Source organism: Trichoplax adhaerens, genomic scaffold (genome assembly GCF_000150275.1).
Source record: "Trichoplax adhaerens TRIADscaffold_5 genomic scaffold, whole genome shotgun sequence".
NCBI lineage: Eukaryota > Metazoa > Placozoa > Uniplacotomia > Trichoplacea > Trichoplacidae > Trichoplax > Trichoplax adhaerens.
In genome coordinates, this window is record NW_002060947.1 from 5228361 (window position 1) to 5248871 (window position 20511).

Consider the following 20511-nt stretch of genomic DNA (forward strand, 5'->3'; position numbering starts at 1 on the left):
TCTTGATAAAAATGATGAATAGGTAACTAAACTTGCCGTTTTATATCAGCAGTGTAACGACTTCACAATTTTTGTAATAAAGAATTTTATTTCGTCATTTAATATTTTATACGGTGCACAATGAATCTACTAGACAACCAATAACTTATAGAAAAGCTACTACACAATTACATTGCGTTTTAGTCCAATTATTAAATAATTAATTTTTCAACTCTTTGTATAAATTCAGGTCAAAAACATGAACCAAGTGGAGAAGGTTAACATTATAATAACTTGGAATACTTTAATTATCATTAGTTTTCTAGGGCTGTACTCTTTACAATCTATATACAATAGCTTTAGAATTAAAACCGTATCAATATCAGTTGTTTGAAATTTACATATGAGCAAGTCAGCATTAATCGGTACTGTTCCTATAAAATGATATCAGATTTTGAATATCCTTCTCGTTAATTGTAGTCGTAGAATAGTTATCCGCATTGCTTGTTTCGACAGATGTTACGGGAACGGTATAAGCTCTTTGCTTTGAAGTCCTGGGATCAAGGTTGCTTCGATTAAGATCGGTATCATGGCATTTATATTGAAATCCAGTATCAGTTGGAGGTATTGGTGGTGGTGCACCAATGACCGATGGGTATGGTTGCCAATTCCAGGTATGGTTATAACTATTGAACGCAAATGACGGTTTTTTGAAGCTCTGCTGATGTCTACGCTGATTGACCGGTGAATTTTCAAAATATTCAGCAGGCGGCGCAAATTCTGCAAGTCGCTCCTGAGATGGATCATATTTCTTTACTAAGAAATCGAACGAGTAAACGGAATAAAGATTAAACTTTAAAATGCTAACATCATTGATTGTGACTAGAATGAAATTGGGAGTACAACCTCAATAACTAAAAATATTTCACTACACCTTTTTTAGACGTATCAGTTTTAGTATCATTCTGCAATTCACTTTGCTGTTCCATACTTTTACGGTTATCATGTAATTCAACACGTACAGCAGGGGATATAGTAGCTGCAGTTTCTTCATCTTGCATCTTTTTACTGTCATCACTATCATTGTCTTTGCTTACTTCTTCATCAAACGCATCCGAGATTCCTTTCCTCAATTTAACCTTTGCTAGTCTTGCATCCAAAGCTGCTTTCCTTTTTTCTTTCAGATGTTGACGTTTAGTACGTTGATCTAATGTCTATTTGATCAATCAGTTATTTAAAATACCTGAATTTTTAAAATAAATGGTTTAATAATGGACTACCTGTTCTCTTAAATTGTTTAATTGTTGAAATTGTTCTTGACGCTTGGATTCATCAGTTGCAAATTTAAAGTGTCCAATACCCATTTCTCGTACCTCTATCTCAATAAATGATGAATCTTAGCATGCAGGCAACGAATGGTGACAAATATACTGATAATGTAATGTAACGTGTGGCCAATCCTTATATAGTATCAATAATACGGAAATTTACTAAGCAAGCAGTAAGATATATAAAATTAATCTACAAACCGTCAAATTTTACGTTTTCATAGTGAACTGGACCCATTGGTCTTCTTGCGGCTTCTTCTTCTTCTTTCTCCCATTTTTTACGCAGCATCTCTCGTCTCATATCATCCGAAAGCATTGTCAAATTACGCGACTCATCACTAACAATTGCGTGCACGAAATAAAATGCAAGTTAAGATCACAGATAACTTTCAGAAAGATACAGTTATTAGGAACAAGATCAATTGCCGTTACCTTTTCACTTCAATATTTTCGTCAGTTTCTTTAAATGTTGCTAAATCCTTCTTCATACACTTTCTTGATCTGCCAAGGCTATCCACAAATTCGACCCTAATCAGCAAGAATAACATAAGTCAAAGTTGCATATGATTTTCATCAATTATTATTATCAACTATCTAAAATTTTGTATTATTATGCAATAACTGTAGGTGAATTATTCCGTAGTAACTTTAATCATCTTTAGTGAACAATAGTTATGCAACTTTACCATTCTTCATCGGGCTTAGCGGGTGGAGGCGTACTTTCTCGAAGGGCCTCATTTTCTGCGACTTTTTCATCCATCTTATAAAGAATGTTATAAAGAAATATTTAGATCTCGAGTAACGGCAGGTGTAACGCATAATAGTTTCATCTAATTAATTAGAACCAATGCGAATTCGTTAAGCCTCTGTAACCTCATTATAGTACTTCCTTTCAAAGTCGACCAAGTAAGGAGTATCAGTCTCATCGTCTACTACGATTGATTCATATTCATAAAATATATCAGAGCAAGTGTAGTCAATACCTATTCTATCAATTCAATATGGGAATCGACTTGAAAAAATGATAGTACTATTCCATGGATGGAATACTAGTCAACGTAAATAGCTTACCAAAATCTGCATGACCACTTTTCAACTTTTCATATAGCGCAGCCTTTCTTTCCAAGGCAGCTCTAATATATTGGATGAAGCATATCAGAATAAGGAGATTACTGTAGCGAAGCAGTAAGAGCTCATGCTATAAATTGCGAATATAACCCTAACGTTTTCCGTCGATGATTTACAACTTGCGATGATAAGGCTACAGATGACGATATAGAACTAATGCAGTATATGTAAATAGCACCGTACTAGTGGAAGCATTTGCATGGCTACTACCAAAATGATTAAAACTCTCATCTCGAATATGATCATTACGCACATACGAGTATATAGATATATGTAAATACAGTTGTATCGATACCTATATAATCCAAGTAAACATACAACTATGACTAAAAATGAAAATTACTTTGATTTACGAATGGTATTTTCTTCCTCGTCATTCCTTTCAGGTTCATTTGATCTAGGTGGCATTACGGCTGCTGGTTTCTTCTTGACTTTAGTGCGCTGACTAAGTGTCATCCATTTGGGCTTTTTCCCAACCTACAGTAGAAATGATTTGTCATTCTCTCTCAATAACATTATCCTATATCAAGCTTAATATCAGTGTGAAAAGATAACCTACATCATTTTGAGCGGATGATTCAAAAGCTGAAGTACCACTTAATTTCTGCTTCTGAAATTCTTGCTGCTTTTTATATAATTCAGCTTTTAATTCAACAATCTGATCAGATCAAGAGCATGGCGATGTTAGTCCATTTCCATCAACAGGCTAAACACACATCCAGTACAAGCAATCACAACAAATGGGTAGCCTAAAGCCTAAGCAAGACTGAAATTACTGTAGATCATTAGTAGGGAATAAGTCTCACCGAAGCAGCGTTGATTTTCACGGACGATCCACTAATAATTGATTTACTCATGCTGCAAAAGATGGATCAGTAACTAGAATCCAAGGCCTCTTATTCGGTTATTCATTAGAAATAATCTTGTAGAAATGAAGAGCATCAGGATTAGTCGAAGATAGTGAGAGATTTTACTAGCCGCTACCACACTTAGATCATGCCAAGCCGCGCCTGATTGAGAGAGTTAAAGTGGGTAAAAGTCCATGACGCAGTCCTACAGTATAGCGCAATATAGTCTTGCAATAGACTACTTGTGTACCGTAGCCACCGACAGTACAGTACAGTACAGTACTGTACAGTACAGTGCTACAGTGCACAGTACAACATTGTACTGTACTGTACTGTACTATACTGTACTGTACTGTACTGCACTGCTCGGTGCTTCTGCTCCGAAATTGCAACCCGATTACCATTTAATGTACTCATAGCTATTAAAATTGGAGATTTTGCAAACATCTCTAACCGATGGTGATTCAAGATTGATATACTGTTGCTGCATTATAAGGATATTTTCATACTTTGCATACTGTAGTGTAGAGCGCACAGCAAACTCCAACTAACTTAAGCTCCATTTATAAATTGGCTAAAACGCTCAATTACAGCTATTAAATTATCTCTTCTTGTCCGCACTGCATCATAAACTGTTTATGCGTATGCGTACCCAACTGTACATAATTGGACCTATAAAGATTCAAGATTAATTCGAGATTACATCGTTACAGAAATTGAAGGAGGAAACAAGATAGAACATGGCTTTGCAATTCAAGTATGCTTGACACAATAACTTAATACTTGCTATACTGATCATCACTTTAATCATGCTTATTACCTTTATTGATCATCAATTTTAGAACGTTGAGGCCTAAGGAATTCTACGACAGATTTATTGTAAGCCCATTATAGTTAAAAATGGCCTCGATCGACATATTGCACATTGAGGTTCAAAATAAGTTCGTATCGCTGCCAAGGATGGCACGTAATGAGTAATTTATTCCTCTCTTCTAGGCTGAAAATATCAGACCTGATCGCAGGACGTTTAAGCAATTTCGAAAAACAACAGTCAATGTTGGTGAGTCTAGTGGTTATGAATCAATAAATAAAAATTAGCTCAAATACCCTAATTCTAATAAAAGCAAAGGTACGATAGGACACTGTTTTATTGGTTAACAATAACTGCATATTTTGCAGACATTGTAGTTAGTCTATACTCTACCTCTGTTTATGCTTTTTGCCTAATTGGTCTCAGTTTAGTGATATGGAAATAGTGTATATCTTTACTCTCATGTTCGTATATGTATGTTCATACTTTTCGAAGTATACCTAAAATCACAATCTAGGAATAGTCACGCCTGCTAAATGAATCATTATAATCTACTTTGTTGGTAAAGGGTCGATTACTACTGCTAACGGATCCGCATTAGTTAAAATTGGTAACACCACTATGCTATGTGGTATAAAGACTGTAAGTTGCTCATCACTATTTTATCATTATAATAAGCGATACTAAGCTAATTCGTAAACTGGATAAACTTCGTAACGATAGCTTTGCAAAGACAGTTTTTTGATAATGTTTTTGAATTAATGTAGGAATTTGCGGTCCCGAAGTTAGATAGTCCTGACCATGGCTACATTGGTGTGTTCATTTGATTGAGGATATACATCAGAGTTACGGTATACAGTGTCTGCTTTCTACTAATATACATTGTTATTGGTTGTTTCCATTCAGTTCCAAATGTAGACTTGCCCCCATTATGCTCTTATCGATTTCGTCCCGGGCCTCCAGGGGAACAAGCTCAAGTATGCAGCCAATATTTAGCAGACATAATCAAAAGGTTCTTTGTCGTATGGCATCTATTCTTTAACTTCTCTATTATTGACTACTGTAGTAATTGCATTTTTAAAATTCTCATTTATAGCTGTAACTTGATCAATCTGAAGGATTTATGTATTGTTAAAGAGAAGGTAATCATAGTGCACGTACTTTTTACCAAAATTTACCCATCAACTTTGCAAAAATTTGGTTACAACTATTTCCTTCATTTCTCAGCTCGCGTGGGTCATTTATATTGATTTACTATGCCTGGACTGCGATGGAAATGTACTAGATGCTAGTGTTATTGCAATGTTGGCTGCCTTGCGAAGTGGTACTTTTGCGCTATTTTCTACTCTATCTTGATACCGTTTTCAAAGTGTGTCTATATACTCAATTAACTACCATGAATCTTCTATAGCTAAGTTTCCGAAAGTAGAAATTGATGAAGAAGTTGATAAACCAATTGTCTCGAAAGATGAATCATTTTCTCTAAATGTTAACGACTGTCCTATCTCTTCCACATTTGTATTATTTGATAAGTATGTCTGTCTTTACTGGACTGCTGCAGTTTTATCGCAAATAACATGATCTTCATTTGCAACTGTAGAAATTTAATACTAGCGGATCCGACTTCCGAAGAAGAAAATTTATCCAGCGGCTACCTCACCATTACAGTTAATAATGATGATGGATTATCTAACGTTCTAAAACCAGGTTTAGTTTCTGACTTAAGACAATAATTATTAAGGTACAAGTATGCCATAGGAATAGCTTGTGTATGTTTTATCGCGTTATCTTAGGTGGACGTGGCGTAAATGACGCCGAATTAAATGAATGTATAACATTGGCTATAAAAAGAGCACGGGATATGCGAGATCTACTATCAAAATTATGTTGATTGAATAATTTGTAATGAATATTTAACCGTGCACGTACGGTATGCGAGTGAAATTATAATTCTACACAACAGAGTATTGTACCATATTTGCCTAGGATAGAGCGCTGGCAATGATATGAAATTATTCTCTTTGTTAACTTGCAGTCTGCTGTGCCTTTATGCAAAAAAATGCATTCAGATACAATTACACCAAAGTTCTCTGCATAAGATTGTAAAATAATGTGGAATTTTACTTCAAAAGTTAGGTTGCATTATAGCATATTAACTGATCTTGATATCTCCATGTTCATTTGTATATGAATCTACATCTCTCTTTTATTCTTACATTATATTGGAAGTAGTTCTAAGTACTGTCCATTATATAATAACTATCTTCAATAGGAAGCCCTACCGATCGTTAGATTGATACGCAAATGTGTATTTCATTTTTTTGTATCGATTATCTTACGTATTATATTCTTTCAAGGTATCGTTAATGTTGCTGCACTCAACCAATATCAAATTCATTTGTAAAATAAAACAATTTTTGGATAGATTTGACCAGTATGATGTATCAGTATACTAAATTATTGCAACTGTTGACTTTTATCTACTGAATTTGCCGGTTATGGAAGTAATGTAAGTGTAAAGGCATTGATAAAAAGAGTCAAGAAAAGGCTAATGTTATTAGCCTTCAATTGTACCATAATTATAGGTCAACAGATGAAAAATTAATTTTATAGGAGGAATCACAAAGAATAAGGCTAAAATAAAAATAAACATAAGAGTAATTCTGAACTGTCGACATTAATGCTATCATTTGAGAGGCAATGACCAAAATGATCTGAAAAATAAGGATATCGGAATTGTCACAATTTCAGAATTTTGGATATTTATTTAAATTTCTGTGATGTCTTATAAGTAGTCTATCAGTCTATAATTGTTTAAATTTTATCCTTATTCTTATTCTAAGTCTATTTCTGAATAAGTGTAAATGCCGTAGTGCGCCAAAGAGATAGATGTATTGAAATTGATATTTATGTGACCCGATAAACTCTAAACGTGTCATATTCACACTGTACCAAAGGCCGTTGTGCATATCAATAAGATCAATAACCCTGCAGCCAGATACGGATGAAGAGTAGCAGATACTGTTTTCAATAATGATATAATGAGCTCTAGTGCTTTGTATAATTTCGTAGACTTCACGAGCTGATAAACGAGAGTAGAATTGATCTAAAAGTAAAATAATAGTTCAGTACTAAATTAGTACTGTATTTAACATAAGTGCTTAATCCATTTCATTCAGTATTCATTCCATGGCTATGTTCGATCTCTCTTCTACGCGCGTTTTCATTTCCAATAAGATCGCAATTACCTTCGTAGTCCTTTCTGTTAACCATTTTTCTTCGTAATGAGGATGATTGGTAACATGCCTACCAGTGCAGCACTTCACCCCCGCAAGAAGTTGCATACTACTAGCAAAGGAGGTTTCCTTCCCAATACTATTACCGTTAACATTAAAAATAGAACGTTTTTGATTCGATCCTAATAATAGCCTGTGAGTAGGCATATTGTATAACTAAATAAACTAATAAGTGTAAAGATAATAAAATAGCTGTGAATCTTGTTAGTTTTATAATATATAGCTTAACAATACTAATTAATATTAATCCTTAATAATAAAGGCAATCACTTATTACAACTTCTGTGCGAACTTAATCCAGTTCATCAAATCTACAGTGTCAGGATCGTAAAATTCCCTTAGTTTACTCAATTCAGTTGTTAAGGTAATAGTCAGTATACTATTCTTCTATCCAATTTTAAATCGTTCTAAAAACCTTTTACCTTGATGTTGGTAAACCAAAGATTTACTTTATGTATTTCTTGAATTATTGATCGAAATTAATAGCCACAGTAAGCACAAAGTACTACATGTAGTAAGTCAATCTGCGCCGTACTGGTATATGTGCAAAATTGAATGATTCTATTTGAGGATAATCTATAGTGCAAATTTAATTAAAAATATAGCAAATTCTGAATACCTTTTTTTACGTTTCCATACTCCTATATAGATATTTATTAATTCTACTATGAACGCATTGTTCACGTTCCAAACTACGTTATTGGCGATTTATGGTTAGTTGTTATTGAAGTAGCTATCCCCTCAATGACGTATAATTTGATAAATGATTCTAATTAATCATTATCCCAGTAGGATAGTTCCTACACTAGTTACAGTAACTTTATAGTCTGAGTTGTATTGTCACCTTGGAAAAAATCTCTGAAGTAGCTTTAGAGATGGGAGGAAATTAACTACTTCATTAACAAACGAAACCAATCATAAGAGAATAGAAGTTGCTACTTCAGCTCCTGGCGGAATGCACCTGCGTATTTCTTTCTAGGTGCTGCTTCAGCTCCCCGCGAAATGCACATGCGTATTTCTTTCATTGCGCAAAAGTGAGCAAACTAAGGAAGATGAATACTATACACTATACAGTACATACTGTACAGTACAGTACAGTACAGTACACTTATACAGTACTTTCTACTGTATTCTGTTACCAAATACTGTACTGAAATTATTAAGTTGCTCTACTGTACGTACAGTACAGTGTACAGACCTGAGAAAGGTTCGGTTTAAACCGTTATGATCTACTGTACGGTACAGTACAGTATACAGTATAACAGTACTACTGCACTGTACTGTACCTTAGACTGTACAGTGTACAGTCTACAGTCTATAGTGTACGCACAGTACTGTACTGTACGGTAAATGTTCTGCATACACAGAGTAAGATATATGTTCATACACAAGTCTTCAGCATTGAAATACACTCAGAAGTTCATTACCAACTTATACATTGACCCAAACAGCCCTTGTTGGAATAACGTAACCTAGCGATTAGACGCTGAGATTATGATTTCACTATTGGACGTTTTAGTGTATGCGTACTAAACCTATTTAACGTATCAAGACATTGATTGGCTCGGATCTTGGCATCAAGAAGACTTTAGCTTCCTGGACATGATCGGATTGATATCGCGCTTGATCTTGACTCGATTGCCAAGGATAACTTTGAATCAAAATTCTCCTTATTACACATCTGCTTGTAGAACTTTCCAACCATTAGCATCTCTACAGAGATCAATGTCGATCCAAGTAGATACACCCAATTTCAGGGCTATCATAACCGATGAGTTAAAACGAGTCATCCAACTTTTCCAAGAAAATAATTATCAAATCAGATTAGTAGGAGGAGTTGTTAGGGATGTGCTCTTGGATAAGGTTGCCAAAGATATCGACTTAGGTAGGGCAAGCCATTCAATACTGCAGTGATCTTTACACTTTCATAATGGTACATTAAATTCAGATTGATCAAGATATAATTTGAATGACATTGCTGAATACAGTTCATATGAATTCCATACAATTTGAATAATCCAACGTTTTGTTAGACGTTAATGTACCATCAAGAGTAGGAGTGTAGCAATCATCAAGCCAAATCAAAATTATTTCCTACTGAGCTATCAGTAATTATATCATGACTCTTATGGTGTATTCATTTAATTTAGCAACCGATGCAACTCCTGATCAAATGATTGAAATCTTGAAAAAAAATGAAATCAAATATGTGGAAACAGGATTACAACATGGAACCATCACGGTTATTATTAATAAAGCTATTTTTGAAATTACTACTTTAAGGATAGACGCAATAACAGATGGGCGTCATGCACAAGTAAGTACTTTACATTTACTTCAAATATGCCATATTGAAGAATAAAGCATCAACAAAACATCATAATAACATTCAAAATTTACTCCCAATCCAAGGTACAATTTACTAATGATTGGAGAATTGATGCTGAAAGAAGGGATTTAACTATCAATGCCATGTCTCTATCCATTGATGGCACTTTATTTGATTACTTTAATGGACGAGAAGATCTTATCAATAGGCGAATAATTTTTGTAGGTAATACCAGGAAAAGGATACAAGAAGATTATCTTCGCATTTTACGTTATTTTCGTTTCTATGGTCGAATAGCTGCTAATGCCGACAGTCATGATCCTGATATTCTGCAAGAAATTCGTCATACAGCTGCTGGACTCGAGAAAATCGCTTCGGAGCGGATTTGGATGGAGATGTCGAAAATATTAGTCGGAAATTTTGCCCCCGATCTCCTACGTCTCATGTATGATCTCGGTGTCGCTTCACATATCAGTAAGCCATTCAATACAGTATATCAACCAATGTTATCATATTTGATAGCTATACTATAGCATGAAAGATGTCCTTGACTAAGAACTGAACTCTATGATAGAGTGTTATCGTTATATAACATATAGCATATAGTGCAAGGATTTATCAATTTTAACTTTAACTTTAGTAATTGTCAATCACAGATTTACCAAAAGACGGTAATGTTGAAGAATTTCAAGCGATATGGGATCGAATGCGAAATTATAAGCCCCAACCTGCTGTCTTACTCGCAAGCTTGGTGAATTCTGTATCAAGCGCTGAAGCGCTAGCTAGGACGTGGAAGTTATCGAACGTGGAACGATTTTTGATGAAGTTTATAACTGGCAAGAGACAAAATCACTATACGATACTTAAGCAATATCAAGACTTACTATTTGACAAAGAAACCATGTCCAGAGATCATATCATTCAACTAATGTATTACAATGGTCATTCACAATTAGTGGATGATATTAATAATTGGGTAATTCCCAAATTTCCTATAGGTGGTAATGACTTAAAATCTTTAGGTCATAAGCCTGGACCTCAATTTAAAAGAACCCTGGATATGCTGAAAAAGCATTGGATGGATACCAATTATAAGACTACCAAAGAAGAGCTACTTATGTTGATCCAGTCTAACAAATGATTCCCTATCCACCTACGATTGTCTAATTTATTGACACAATGCGTAATATCCATAAATTTACTCAGTAATTCATGAAACCCTGCACCAAATGTGTTGTACAAAAGGATTAATTTAACTATCGGAAATCTTTACTGCGTAAACTTTCCTCAATATTATACTTGATGAGCTTACTGAAGTATTAATGATCAAATGTGTTACTTTAAGTAAAAGAGAGGTACTTGTCTACCTTGCATATAAGGTACATAAGTAGCTGACGAGTTATTCTTAATAGGATGTCATTTCTCTAAGCCTGATAATCTAATTTTTTTAATATTTTAATTATATTTGTTTCTAAAAAATTAATCTCTGTATTGATGTTTGCTGAAATGGCTTGATATTGGTACACATTCTAATCAGAAGTATTTTATTCCTTACGATGAGAAAATTTCTTTCATAAAGCTGAAAATTTATTCGTGTAAAAATTCATATTGCTGAGCTCTCAAATGTTGATATTAGTAGCTAAAAAATGACCACTATTGAACAACGATAACCGATTAATGCTATGTTGCCAGTGCCACAGGGTTATTTTTCTAGACTCAATTAAACATAAACTGTTGTTCATTAATAATACATGATATCAAAATGACATTCTTCACCACAGAGATGAAGACAAAAACCTAAATTATTTTATTTATCTCTGTACTTATCGAGTTGTATAAAATTTGTTGAATAGTAGAAATATATTAGTTGCTTTCCGAACGGCGTGGATAGTATTACAATTACTAATGTGTCTGTAGTGATAATGATAAAAATAGTTAGTCTAAGATCTGAATAGAGTTATTACGAAATTATGTCGTTATCCTAACAAATTAAGTTACCAACAAAGATGTGCTACATTTCCATTAGCTTGATCTTCAAAATCGCATGTGTATAATTGAATTCTTGCTAATTGATATCGTTTAAAAATAGAGATCTGACTACGATTATTCAATGATGCCACCTAGATCAGTAGTTATTGCAGTTATTTTTACATATTAACATCAATTGCCGCAATATCTTGGTTAAGGCTATGAATAAGCTCTGCGCTACTCTCGCTCTTGGATTTTAGCTTCTCTGGATTAACTGCAGCTAGAAAATGCACTTCCCCATTGCTGCATCCTACAGAAATCTGGCTACCATCTTCGCTCATATCGAAGCAAGTAATATCTGTTCCGTGAATAGATGCTTTGCCAATAGATTTTCTTGATATTAGATTAATTACCTGCAGTGCTCGATTGCTGACACCTCCAAGCATCCATCCCATTAAGGATATATTATTGGCTAGAAAGCCGGAACCTCGCCAGACTTTGCTATAGATACCGGGTAGGGTCCGTTTATGTTGTAATCTACCGGTTAGACTAACTGCATGAACGACTCCTTCAGATATTTTTTCCTCTTTAAATGACGTTACATCTGCTGTAGTCGAATTTTGCCAATAAATTACGGGTTGGGTATTAACTAAAGTGATGAAATGATGCTTCGTCAGGCAGCGTTTATCGGTTGAAATTGTTTTCAGTTTACGTTGAGTTTTGTAATCCCAAGTGGTAATTTGAGGAACTCCATACAACCAACCGGCAACGTTATCACTTGTCGAATGGACATGAATTGTTGCTAGTTGACTACAGTTATCTGATAATGTAGCTGCTATGACCTTTAAAAATGTATCATATGAAGTATAATTAAAGATTTATTCATTACATTAACGGCTAGATAAATTTTACAAACTGTTATGTACGAAATAAGACAAATTACTGCCACTTCATAAAATTAGAAGTGTTTGAATATTATACTGTAACTTTATTTGTATATGCAGAACATACCTTGTCAGTGATTTCATGTCTAAATTCAACGGTACTAGGTTCTGGAAAATTTGGAGGTGTCCTCGATAATGTCCATTCTCCTAAGACCGCATTGTCAGCAAGTACAGCTGCGATAACCACATTTGGTAGAGATTCACGGATAAAAATTGTACACAATCCTAAACGATTGAAAACGGTCCATAGATGCTTTCTTCCAGCATATGGCAATATGCTATTCAACGAAAAAACCATAAAATTAATCAATTTTAAAACATTATGTAAGCTAAATCATTTCATTACAATTAAATTTATGTAAGTGATTAGAATTAGGCGCTACAACAAGGCAAACTTCAATTTAATCATGTTATTACTGACCAATGTTTACTTCTAGAGGTATCTTCGCGCAATGAGGTAATCAACCAGATTTCTATACCATCATCTGATATACCCGCTAAGAAATCATCCTTTGGAGAATAGCATACAGGCAGTACAATTTCTAATAAAACAGAACAGAAATCAAAGCTTGATTATTAAATAAGATAACGATTTATCTCAAGCCTAATGTTACATGCCCTTCTATCAATGTCATTAAAGCTCATATTTAGCTGAAATCCTACTAGCCATCCTCAAATAATAACTTTAGAAAGTTAATCCTGCAATGCCGTTATTCATATTTGTTACCTGAATTAGTATCGGCAATTAATGATGCCTTCAGCTTAGGCGGCTGCGTTTCCCATAGCCATAGATGCTGATCGCGAGTGCTTGTAACAAGTATATTGCCTTTGTGCGATAATAGACAGCGTTCCACTGAATTTTTATGCACCTAAATTGGCACAAAATAGGCACATCAATGAACATTAAGTTAAAGCTGTTCGATAGGAGTCTATTTACGCTTTAAACATAATGTCGGATAAGGTAGATTCAAGTTGAAAGAAATTAGTAATGTCGACATACGGGCTGCTTAAATTCTTCAGCACTGGTAGGCACAATACAACTACCATCCCATAGCCTTACTGAGCCATCCTTTGAAGATGTTGCTAATACGGTCGATTCAATATTGCCAGGGTCATAAACAATTGCACAAGAAGTAATCTCCATGGCATGACCTTTTAAAGCAGCTCTACTTATACTATTTTGCTTATTGAGGATGATAAGCTATAGCAGAGACAATGAATGACATAAAAGCATGCTTTAAAAGTAGGCTTGAACATTGATCTTATTCATTACGATAGAAAATATTGATTATGTAATTGATAAATAGGAGAGAATTAAGCGTTAAACTAATTTTCAAGCTAATTTCAGAGGTTATAAAATAATCTATTAATAGTGTAGATTTAAGAAGGTAAATCTTAGTTATAAAAAGACAATTAAGGTTTAGCTGCTTACTTGCAGTTCTCGGCTATTGGTGCGATTTGGAGTGGCAATATAATCCAAATTTAACGAGAAAGAAATAAATCGATGATCGCTAGCGCAATTTAAGGTCAACTTTTGACCAATACGTTTCCCTTTAAAAAATGTATGATATGACAATTTTAGCAAAATCTGATCATAAAATAGTGTTGTAATTAATTGCTTTAAATTTATCAGTACATTTGAAGCAAAACCTTGATATTGTGAGAACTATAATAATTTTAAAACTACCAATACCGTAGTAGAATAAACTTACCATTACTAACATGCCAAATGTAAGTTCCGTCCGGTAAGACAGCTGCAACTCTTTTGGAATCTCTCGATAATCGAATAACTGCGTTTGTAGCTTCACTATCATACAGCTTATCTGTCGCTAACTTCCTAATTTCCTATCAAAATTTATTAATAAATTGAAAAATCATTAAATTACATTATCTGATCGTGGATAATGATAGTAAAGGAGGTAAAGTTTGATTATCGACATTAAATGCGCAATTTACTACCAGAATTTAATACTGCTAACCTTAAATTTAGACAAACTATATAGAAATACTTTATTGGTTATAATAGCTAATGTCTTTCCGTCGTGAGAGAAGCAACTTGACTTCGGCCGAAACTATAGAGCAGATAAAAAGGATTAAGAACTCTACTTAAGAACTTCAAACCACAACAATTTTATCTCTATATGAAAATAGTATTACCTGTAAATCTTTCTTTTCTACTACTTTCCCGCTATTTGGATTGAATACTTTTAAGGTATTCTTCTCTATTAGTGATATTCTGGTCTGCAACAATAACGATAATGAAATTGACTAGTATCTCGGCTAAGCAAAAGTGGTAGCGGACGTCTTTAGTATTACTAACAACCATTCAAGCATTATTTTCAATATTAAAACTTACTTGTGCACTTGTTTTACCGGATATGAATATCTGCGATGCTTGGGTAAAGGCACAGGGAATTCTTTTAATTATTTGACCTAAAAATAGATACAATAATAATAATTATGGCCAAGTTACGGAGATAAATCATTTAACAATGTTAATATTTTTAATAAACTCAGTGATATTGGTACATTTAGAATGAAGAGCCTCTAAACAGACCCTCTGATTCTCTATTTAATCCAAAAATGATAATTTCATCCGTATCCCATGCAGTTATCCAGTCACAATGAGGTGGAAAAGCAACTGTTTTAATGCTTGGATGCTTGATTTTCATTAGTAATGATCCACTTACAACCTACATATTCACACATACGCGTATGTATCCAAAATTATTAAAATGCAGTAATACAGCTATTCAACTCTGAAATTTTAATTAGGATACATCATAGAGGTGATAGTAAAATATAATATATTGCAATGCTACGAGTTTCAAGGCATAATTAAAGGATTTTATTTGTGAAGTATTCAATAAGTATTATCGCATTCAACCTACCTGCCATACTCTTAAGATATTGTCATGACAAAATGTTGCCAAATATTTACAATCATCAGAAAATTGGCAGAATAAAGTCGATTCAGGATGTTCTAATAGTGCTATTTCTGCTGACATGGTCTGCGACTTAACTTGATCAATATAATATCGCTGAATGTTAAATTTATCATTCTTTTCTATAAATACATTAAAATGTATAGCAAATAATTAGATAAAAAATAATTGACATCGCAAGTTGTAAGAGATCTATTTTAATAGAAATAAACATTGTAGACAAAACTATCAGTGTTCAACAGCTACTATAACCTAAGATACTAGGCACAAGTACTGAAGTAATGGCAGCAATATTTTATTAACTGATCTTGGGATAAATTTTAATTTACTACAATCTTGCACTCTAACGTACAATTTAAACTATTCTCGTACAACCTTGGATCGTAATGTAAGCTATATTTGGGGCTGAACTACATTAGCCTTCAAGAAAATTTAAATTTTTTAGAATTTACACTAGAGAATAGCTATAATAATATAAACTATCATTAACAACGGTGTATTGTAATTCGATTAAAACGTAAAATTATTACAGGTAGAGTACGCTTACCTTTCCGCCTTTTATTTCGCATATAGTTCTAGCATAGAAATATAAAAATTAAATACGGAGCAATCTCATATACAATTTATAACTTAGAGAGTATCAATTTATTCAAAGTAAATCGAATCTACTTGGTGTAGAATTTGGATGAAATGCATACCACAGCTAGTTTGAAAATAGTGGAATCATCTGGCTGATTGAGAGCCTCTTGAATCAGCATATCAGGATGGTCTTGCAGTGTATTCGTGCATGAACGGATAAATTTATAACAATTATCGAGCTTTGGATTATCGCCAGCAAACAAGGAAGCCTGGTAATAAATAGGAAGTTGATAGTCAATTAAATTCAGGCGCAATTAGGCAAAATATTTTAAATGCTAGTTTTCGCTAAAATGCAGTATTAACCTGAGATAATTCTAAGCATAATTCAAAGACTCTGCCGGATCTGCATTTTGCTTCTAGCCATTCTAGATCGCACATAATCTATGGAAAATTAAATTAAGTAAGCGGTTGTTAATTATAAAATTAATGCACTTTTTACGCTATAAAATTAAAATAAATCAACAGTAGGATCCCTATACCTTTTCTGCATCATTCCAGCGCTTAGATTCAATAAGATGATGTGCTAATTCACTTAATTTTCGATGATTATAATTCACAGTAGCCGACTTTATCTGCAAAGTTTGAGATTTTTTATCGCTTTCCTCATCTTCATCTTCAGCACTAAATATCGTTGGTTGCTCCGGGACCATTCGGTATGCTACACAGAATTCGCCAGTCTTTTCATTTTTAAATGGTTTGGCCGTATTTGACCATCTAAATATAAAATTATTATAAGTTTCTATCAGTAATTTTCTTGTTGTATCATACTTAAATGAGCCGTCAAATAGTGCGCGGAATGGTAATTGAATTAAAGTTATGAACGCCATACTAAATTGGCTTGACTTAGAGCAATATACGCGTATATTATTAATTGTAAATTCTTCGTATTTAATAATATTATAAGTTCCTGCGGCTTTAATTTCAGGTAGCATACGCCCAATACTAATTTATTTAACGCTGTATGAGTTTTAGCCCCTAAATTCTCTGAATATGTTTGATACAAGTTTTGGAGCATTTATTACATAGACTAAAAAATTTCTCTTCAAAGTAATGACGTAAATTATCACCATTATTGAATACAGACACTAAATATTAAGATATACGAAAGGACAACCCCTTACTCTTAACGAGATTTAATAAGCGGCAAAACAGCAACTTATACGTTATTTGCATTTACATTCTCGATGACTACTAACCTTCCAATGAAATAATCAACCAACATCCCATGAATTTCCTCTTTAAATTCAACATTGCCAAGAAAGTATTCTTCAGCAACCTCTCGAAATTGTCGATGATACCATGAATAGACTACCACGCCATCTGCACCTCTCTCAGCTAGATAATCACCTAGATTTCAAAAAATAAGCGATTCTCATTTATATTTTTAATCTAGTACGGATCTAAATGTATTGCTAAGCAACAAATTTAAAGACCAGCTTTCTATGCAATTTGTGATTATACCCCCTTCAAAGAACAGGCTACTGATAAAAAAATGATTAGAACGGATCCACATCATGATATGAAACTTCGAAAATATAATATTCGATTGCCATGTTTTATACAATCCAAATATACTGGTACTGTATGACGATTGCAACAAATAAATAAACACATATATACGTGTTTTAAAGGGTAAGAAGAAATCTTACCTAAATCATTACGCAGTCGCGTCCAAAGTAGTGTAGGTAATCGTCTTAAGGGAGGAATATGAAACTGAAAGACATCCCTTAAAGCTTCTTCATCGCACGAAAGTAAATCTTCTAACTCTGTGGACGATAAACCGTTTTTACTGGCCGTTATGTAGCCGAGAGCTCGTTTGACGAATAATGTCCCATGAACCTGATTTAACCTGGAAAACGCCCACCACAGCAATAAAGTTTACTCATCGACGGAGGATACTGTATATCATCAATATTATCTATTGTACCTTTCAAAAAACTGCTTAATAATTTCTCTAGGAGTTGGAGCTAATTTCATTTCCGATTCAGGTGTATATGATTTCCATCGCTGTGCTGCTGAGCAAGCAAGCTTAAGGTATAATGGAGTTGGTGTACTACAGGCCTTTAGAATGAAATTTCTTTGTGCAGTAGTTAATTTCCTAAATTAGATTACAGTTATTACACAATGAGATCTTCCAACATTAGCATTGTCAGCAACGATCGAATTCGATATTCCTATACAGATGCCATCAAGTATGATCTAAGTTAACAGAAGCTGATTGTACTTTACCAGAATAACTACATCTTTCAAAAATTACTTAAAATAAATCAGTTCGAATTTCAAGTCTTTACCTGCCCAGTGATTTTAGCAAAAACTCAATAATTTCTGTTGTATCATCTTTACTTAAGGTTTGAATCTATAACGAAATGATTAAAATTACAGAATTCAATAATTATTATAAAGGAAAATTATTTATAAATTATATTTAAGCATGGAAAGCAAGTCAGTGTAACTAATATGTGCCGTATTGACTTTCTAAGATCTTACTTCAACATAATAGTCTTTAGTAGGGTATAGAAAATCTAGACTTTGTAAGCAAATGCCAGGTAAGGCACTAAGGACAATGTAAACATTATCTGGTAAATTTCGCGGGAGCCAAACTAAAGAATGAGCTTCATCTTCGTCATTTAATTGATCCAGAGAGTCTAGAAATATAACTGTAGAAATAGTAGAAGCGATCTGTTTTGATTACAACGAATAATTATTGATTTACATGAAAGGCTGAAATAATCCTATGCTCTAATCATCTTCCGATTCATAAGCCTAACAGAACTTCTGATATCGTAATTAATAGATTACCTAAAGGCTTATTAGACCTTGGACATATCACAAGCAAATCATGGAATTTCTTAGTCACTGATCGGAAATCCTTTCGTATTGATTTTACATCTTTATTGTAAAATATAGCAATCTATAAAGTCGCAAAGAGAAGCAATCTCGAATTAATCATTCATTATTGGCTTCGAAATTTCTGTAGAGATCCTGCAACGAATTTACAATCACAATTGGTTGCTGTTTGCATTATCCTATACCTTACCTGCTGGCATAAACTATATAACAGTTCTCGGACATTTGATGAAGCTGGTGTTATACCAATGCATCGAATGCAGCATAAACCCCTATATTAATAATATAAAGAAGTATTGAATCTTAACTTTTTCCAAGTTCTATCTTTAGCGTAACTTTTACTATTCACTTACTTGTATTCAGGTTCTTTATGGGTTTGTAGAAATTCTCTGAAAACATGAGCCATTATAGAAGTTTTACCAGTGCCAGAAATGCCATGAACAACTAATGGCTATTTCAAATTATAGGAAAGCGTAATTGTCTTTCAATATAGCATTTTGCAGTAGCTTAACATTAAGACCTGAATTACTAGGTTCAGTAATAAACTTACCACATTAGGGGATTTTCGTCCCAAATACTCCTGAATCTGTTAGACCAATGTTTTTATTAAACACAAAACATACCCGTAAAAAATAATTACTCAGTAAGTTCTTCCTTAAAATCTTTTCTTTTATTAGAATATATCCACTTTATCACTTTACCTTGTTCGTATATGCAGATCTACCTACAAATGATTTCGAACGCTCAAGACAAAAGATACTATGCCTAAGGATTTCCGTGTAGATTCCTTCCTCGATTTTAATAGATGAAGCGGCAACTATGTACGTTATAAATAGAAATTATAAGTCAATAAAGATTAGTCTATCAGCAAAATATTCAGAAATATTAAATACGTCTGCTATTATGATAATTTTAAATGCAAGTCGCGATATTAATTCTGTTCGGAGGCAAATATGTACAGTTATTATCTCCATAAATAGCTATCGTAAAATTTCAAATTATTGCTTAATTTATCACGGTTAGGCTTTTATTGTAAAGAAGTGCGAAGTAATAAATAGCTCTAAATTGAGTTACACAAGTGTTTGTCAATAACTGGAATAGCACTACTAATAATGTTACTAAAATAGACGACTTACATTTGATTATGGAATCAGTCATAAATTCGCAAAATCTATCGGCACATTCCATTACGGCCTTTTTATTGGTTTTATAGCTTAATGCAACGGTATCTTCGTCCAAAGTGAATTCGTAACTTTATTGTTTTACGCATAAAAAGGGATAACATAGAGGAGGTAAGATTAGCAAGTTATGTTATTTAGTTGTATCTAGTTTCAAAATCAATGAAATCTGCTTAATTAATCTAACAAATTGCAGCAAAGCAGTAATTTTAAAGCTGTATGTTTGCTATCATGTATTAAAATGGAGGCTAAACAGTTGAAGAAATCGATT

At 33.5% G+C, this 20511-nt stretch overlaps 5 protein-coding genes across 5 annotated transcripts; 2 read left to right on the forward strand and 3 right to left on the reverse strand.

Annotated features, from left to right (window-relative positions):
* Nucleotides 1–397: 397 nt before the first annotated feature.
* TRIADDRAFT_56633 (uncharacterized protein) lies at nt 398–1343 on the reverse strand (the record flags this gene model as incomplete). Its single annotated transcript, XM_002112935.1, has 3 exons — nt 398–795; nt 914–1193; nt 1260–1343. 3 exons carry the CDS (start codon nt 1341–1343, stop codon nt 398–400), a joined length of 762 nt encoding a protein of 253 aa, XP_002112971.1.
* A 157-nt stretch (nt 1344–1500) lies between these two features.
* On the reverse strand, nt 1501–3292 carry TRIADDRAFT_56634 (uncharacterized protein; the record flags this gene model as incomplete). The annotated part of the gene is made up of 8 exons (XM_002112936.1): nt 1501–1645; nt 1740–1835; nt 1994–2067; nt 2181–2239; nt 2379–2440; nt 2779–2912; nt 2995–3093; nt 3242–3292. 8 exons carry the CDS (start codon nt 3290–3292, stop codon nt 1501–1503), a joined length of 720 nt encoding a protein of 239 aa, XP_002112972.1.
* Nucleotides 3293–4120: 828 nt separating this feature from the next.
* On the forward strand, nt 4121–5985 carry TRIADDRAFT_25085 (uncharacterized protein; the record flags this gene model as incomplete). The annotated part of the gene is made up of 10 exons (XM_002112485.1): nt 4121–4162; nt 4280–4343; nt 4663–4736; nt 4862–4907; nt 5001–5106; nt 5191–5236; nt 5322–5418; nt 5506–5626; nt 5695–5801; nt 5888–5985. Coding segments are annotated over 10 exons (801 nt in total), but the record flags the coding sequence as incomplete, so codon positions are not given.
* A 3130-nt stretch (nt 5986–9115) lies between these two features.
* Nucleotides 9116–10860, forward strand: TRIADDRAFT_25022 (uncharacterized protein; the record flags this gene model as incomplete). Its single annotated transcript, XM_002112486.1, has 4 exons — nt 9116–9275; nt 9541–9707; nt 9803–10193; nt 10376–10860. The coding sequence occupies 4 exons, from the start codon at nt 9116–9118 to the stop codon at nt 10858–10860; spliced, it is 1203 nt and encodes a 400-aa protein (XP_002112522.1).
* A 6511-nt stretch (nt 10861–17371) lies between these two features.
* On the reverse strand, nt 17372–18258 carry TRIADDRAFT_24789 (uncharacterized protein; the record flags this gene model as incomplete). Its single annotated transcript, XM_002112937.1, has 3 exons — nt 17372–17562; nt 17865–18064; nt 18143–18258. Coding segments are annotated over 3 exons (507 nt in total), but the record flags the coding sequence as incomplete, so codon positions are not given.
* Nucleotides 18259–20511: the final 2253 nt, after the last annotated feature.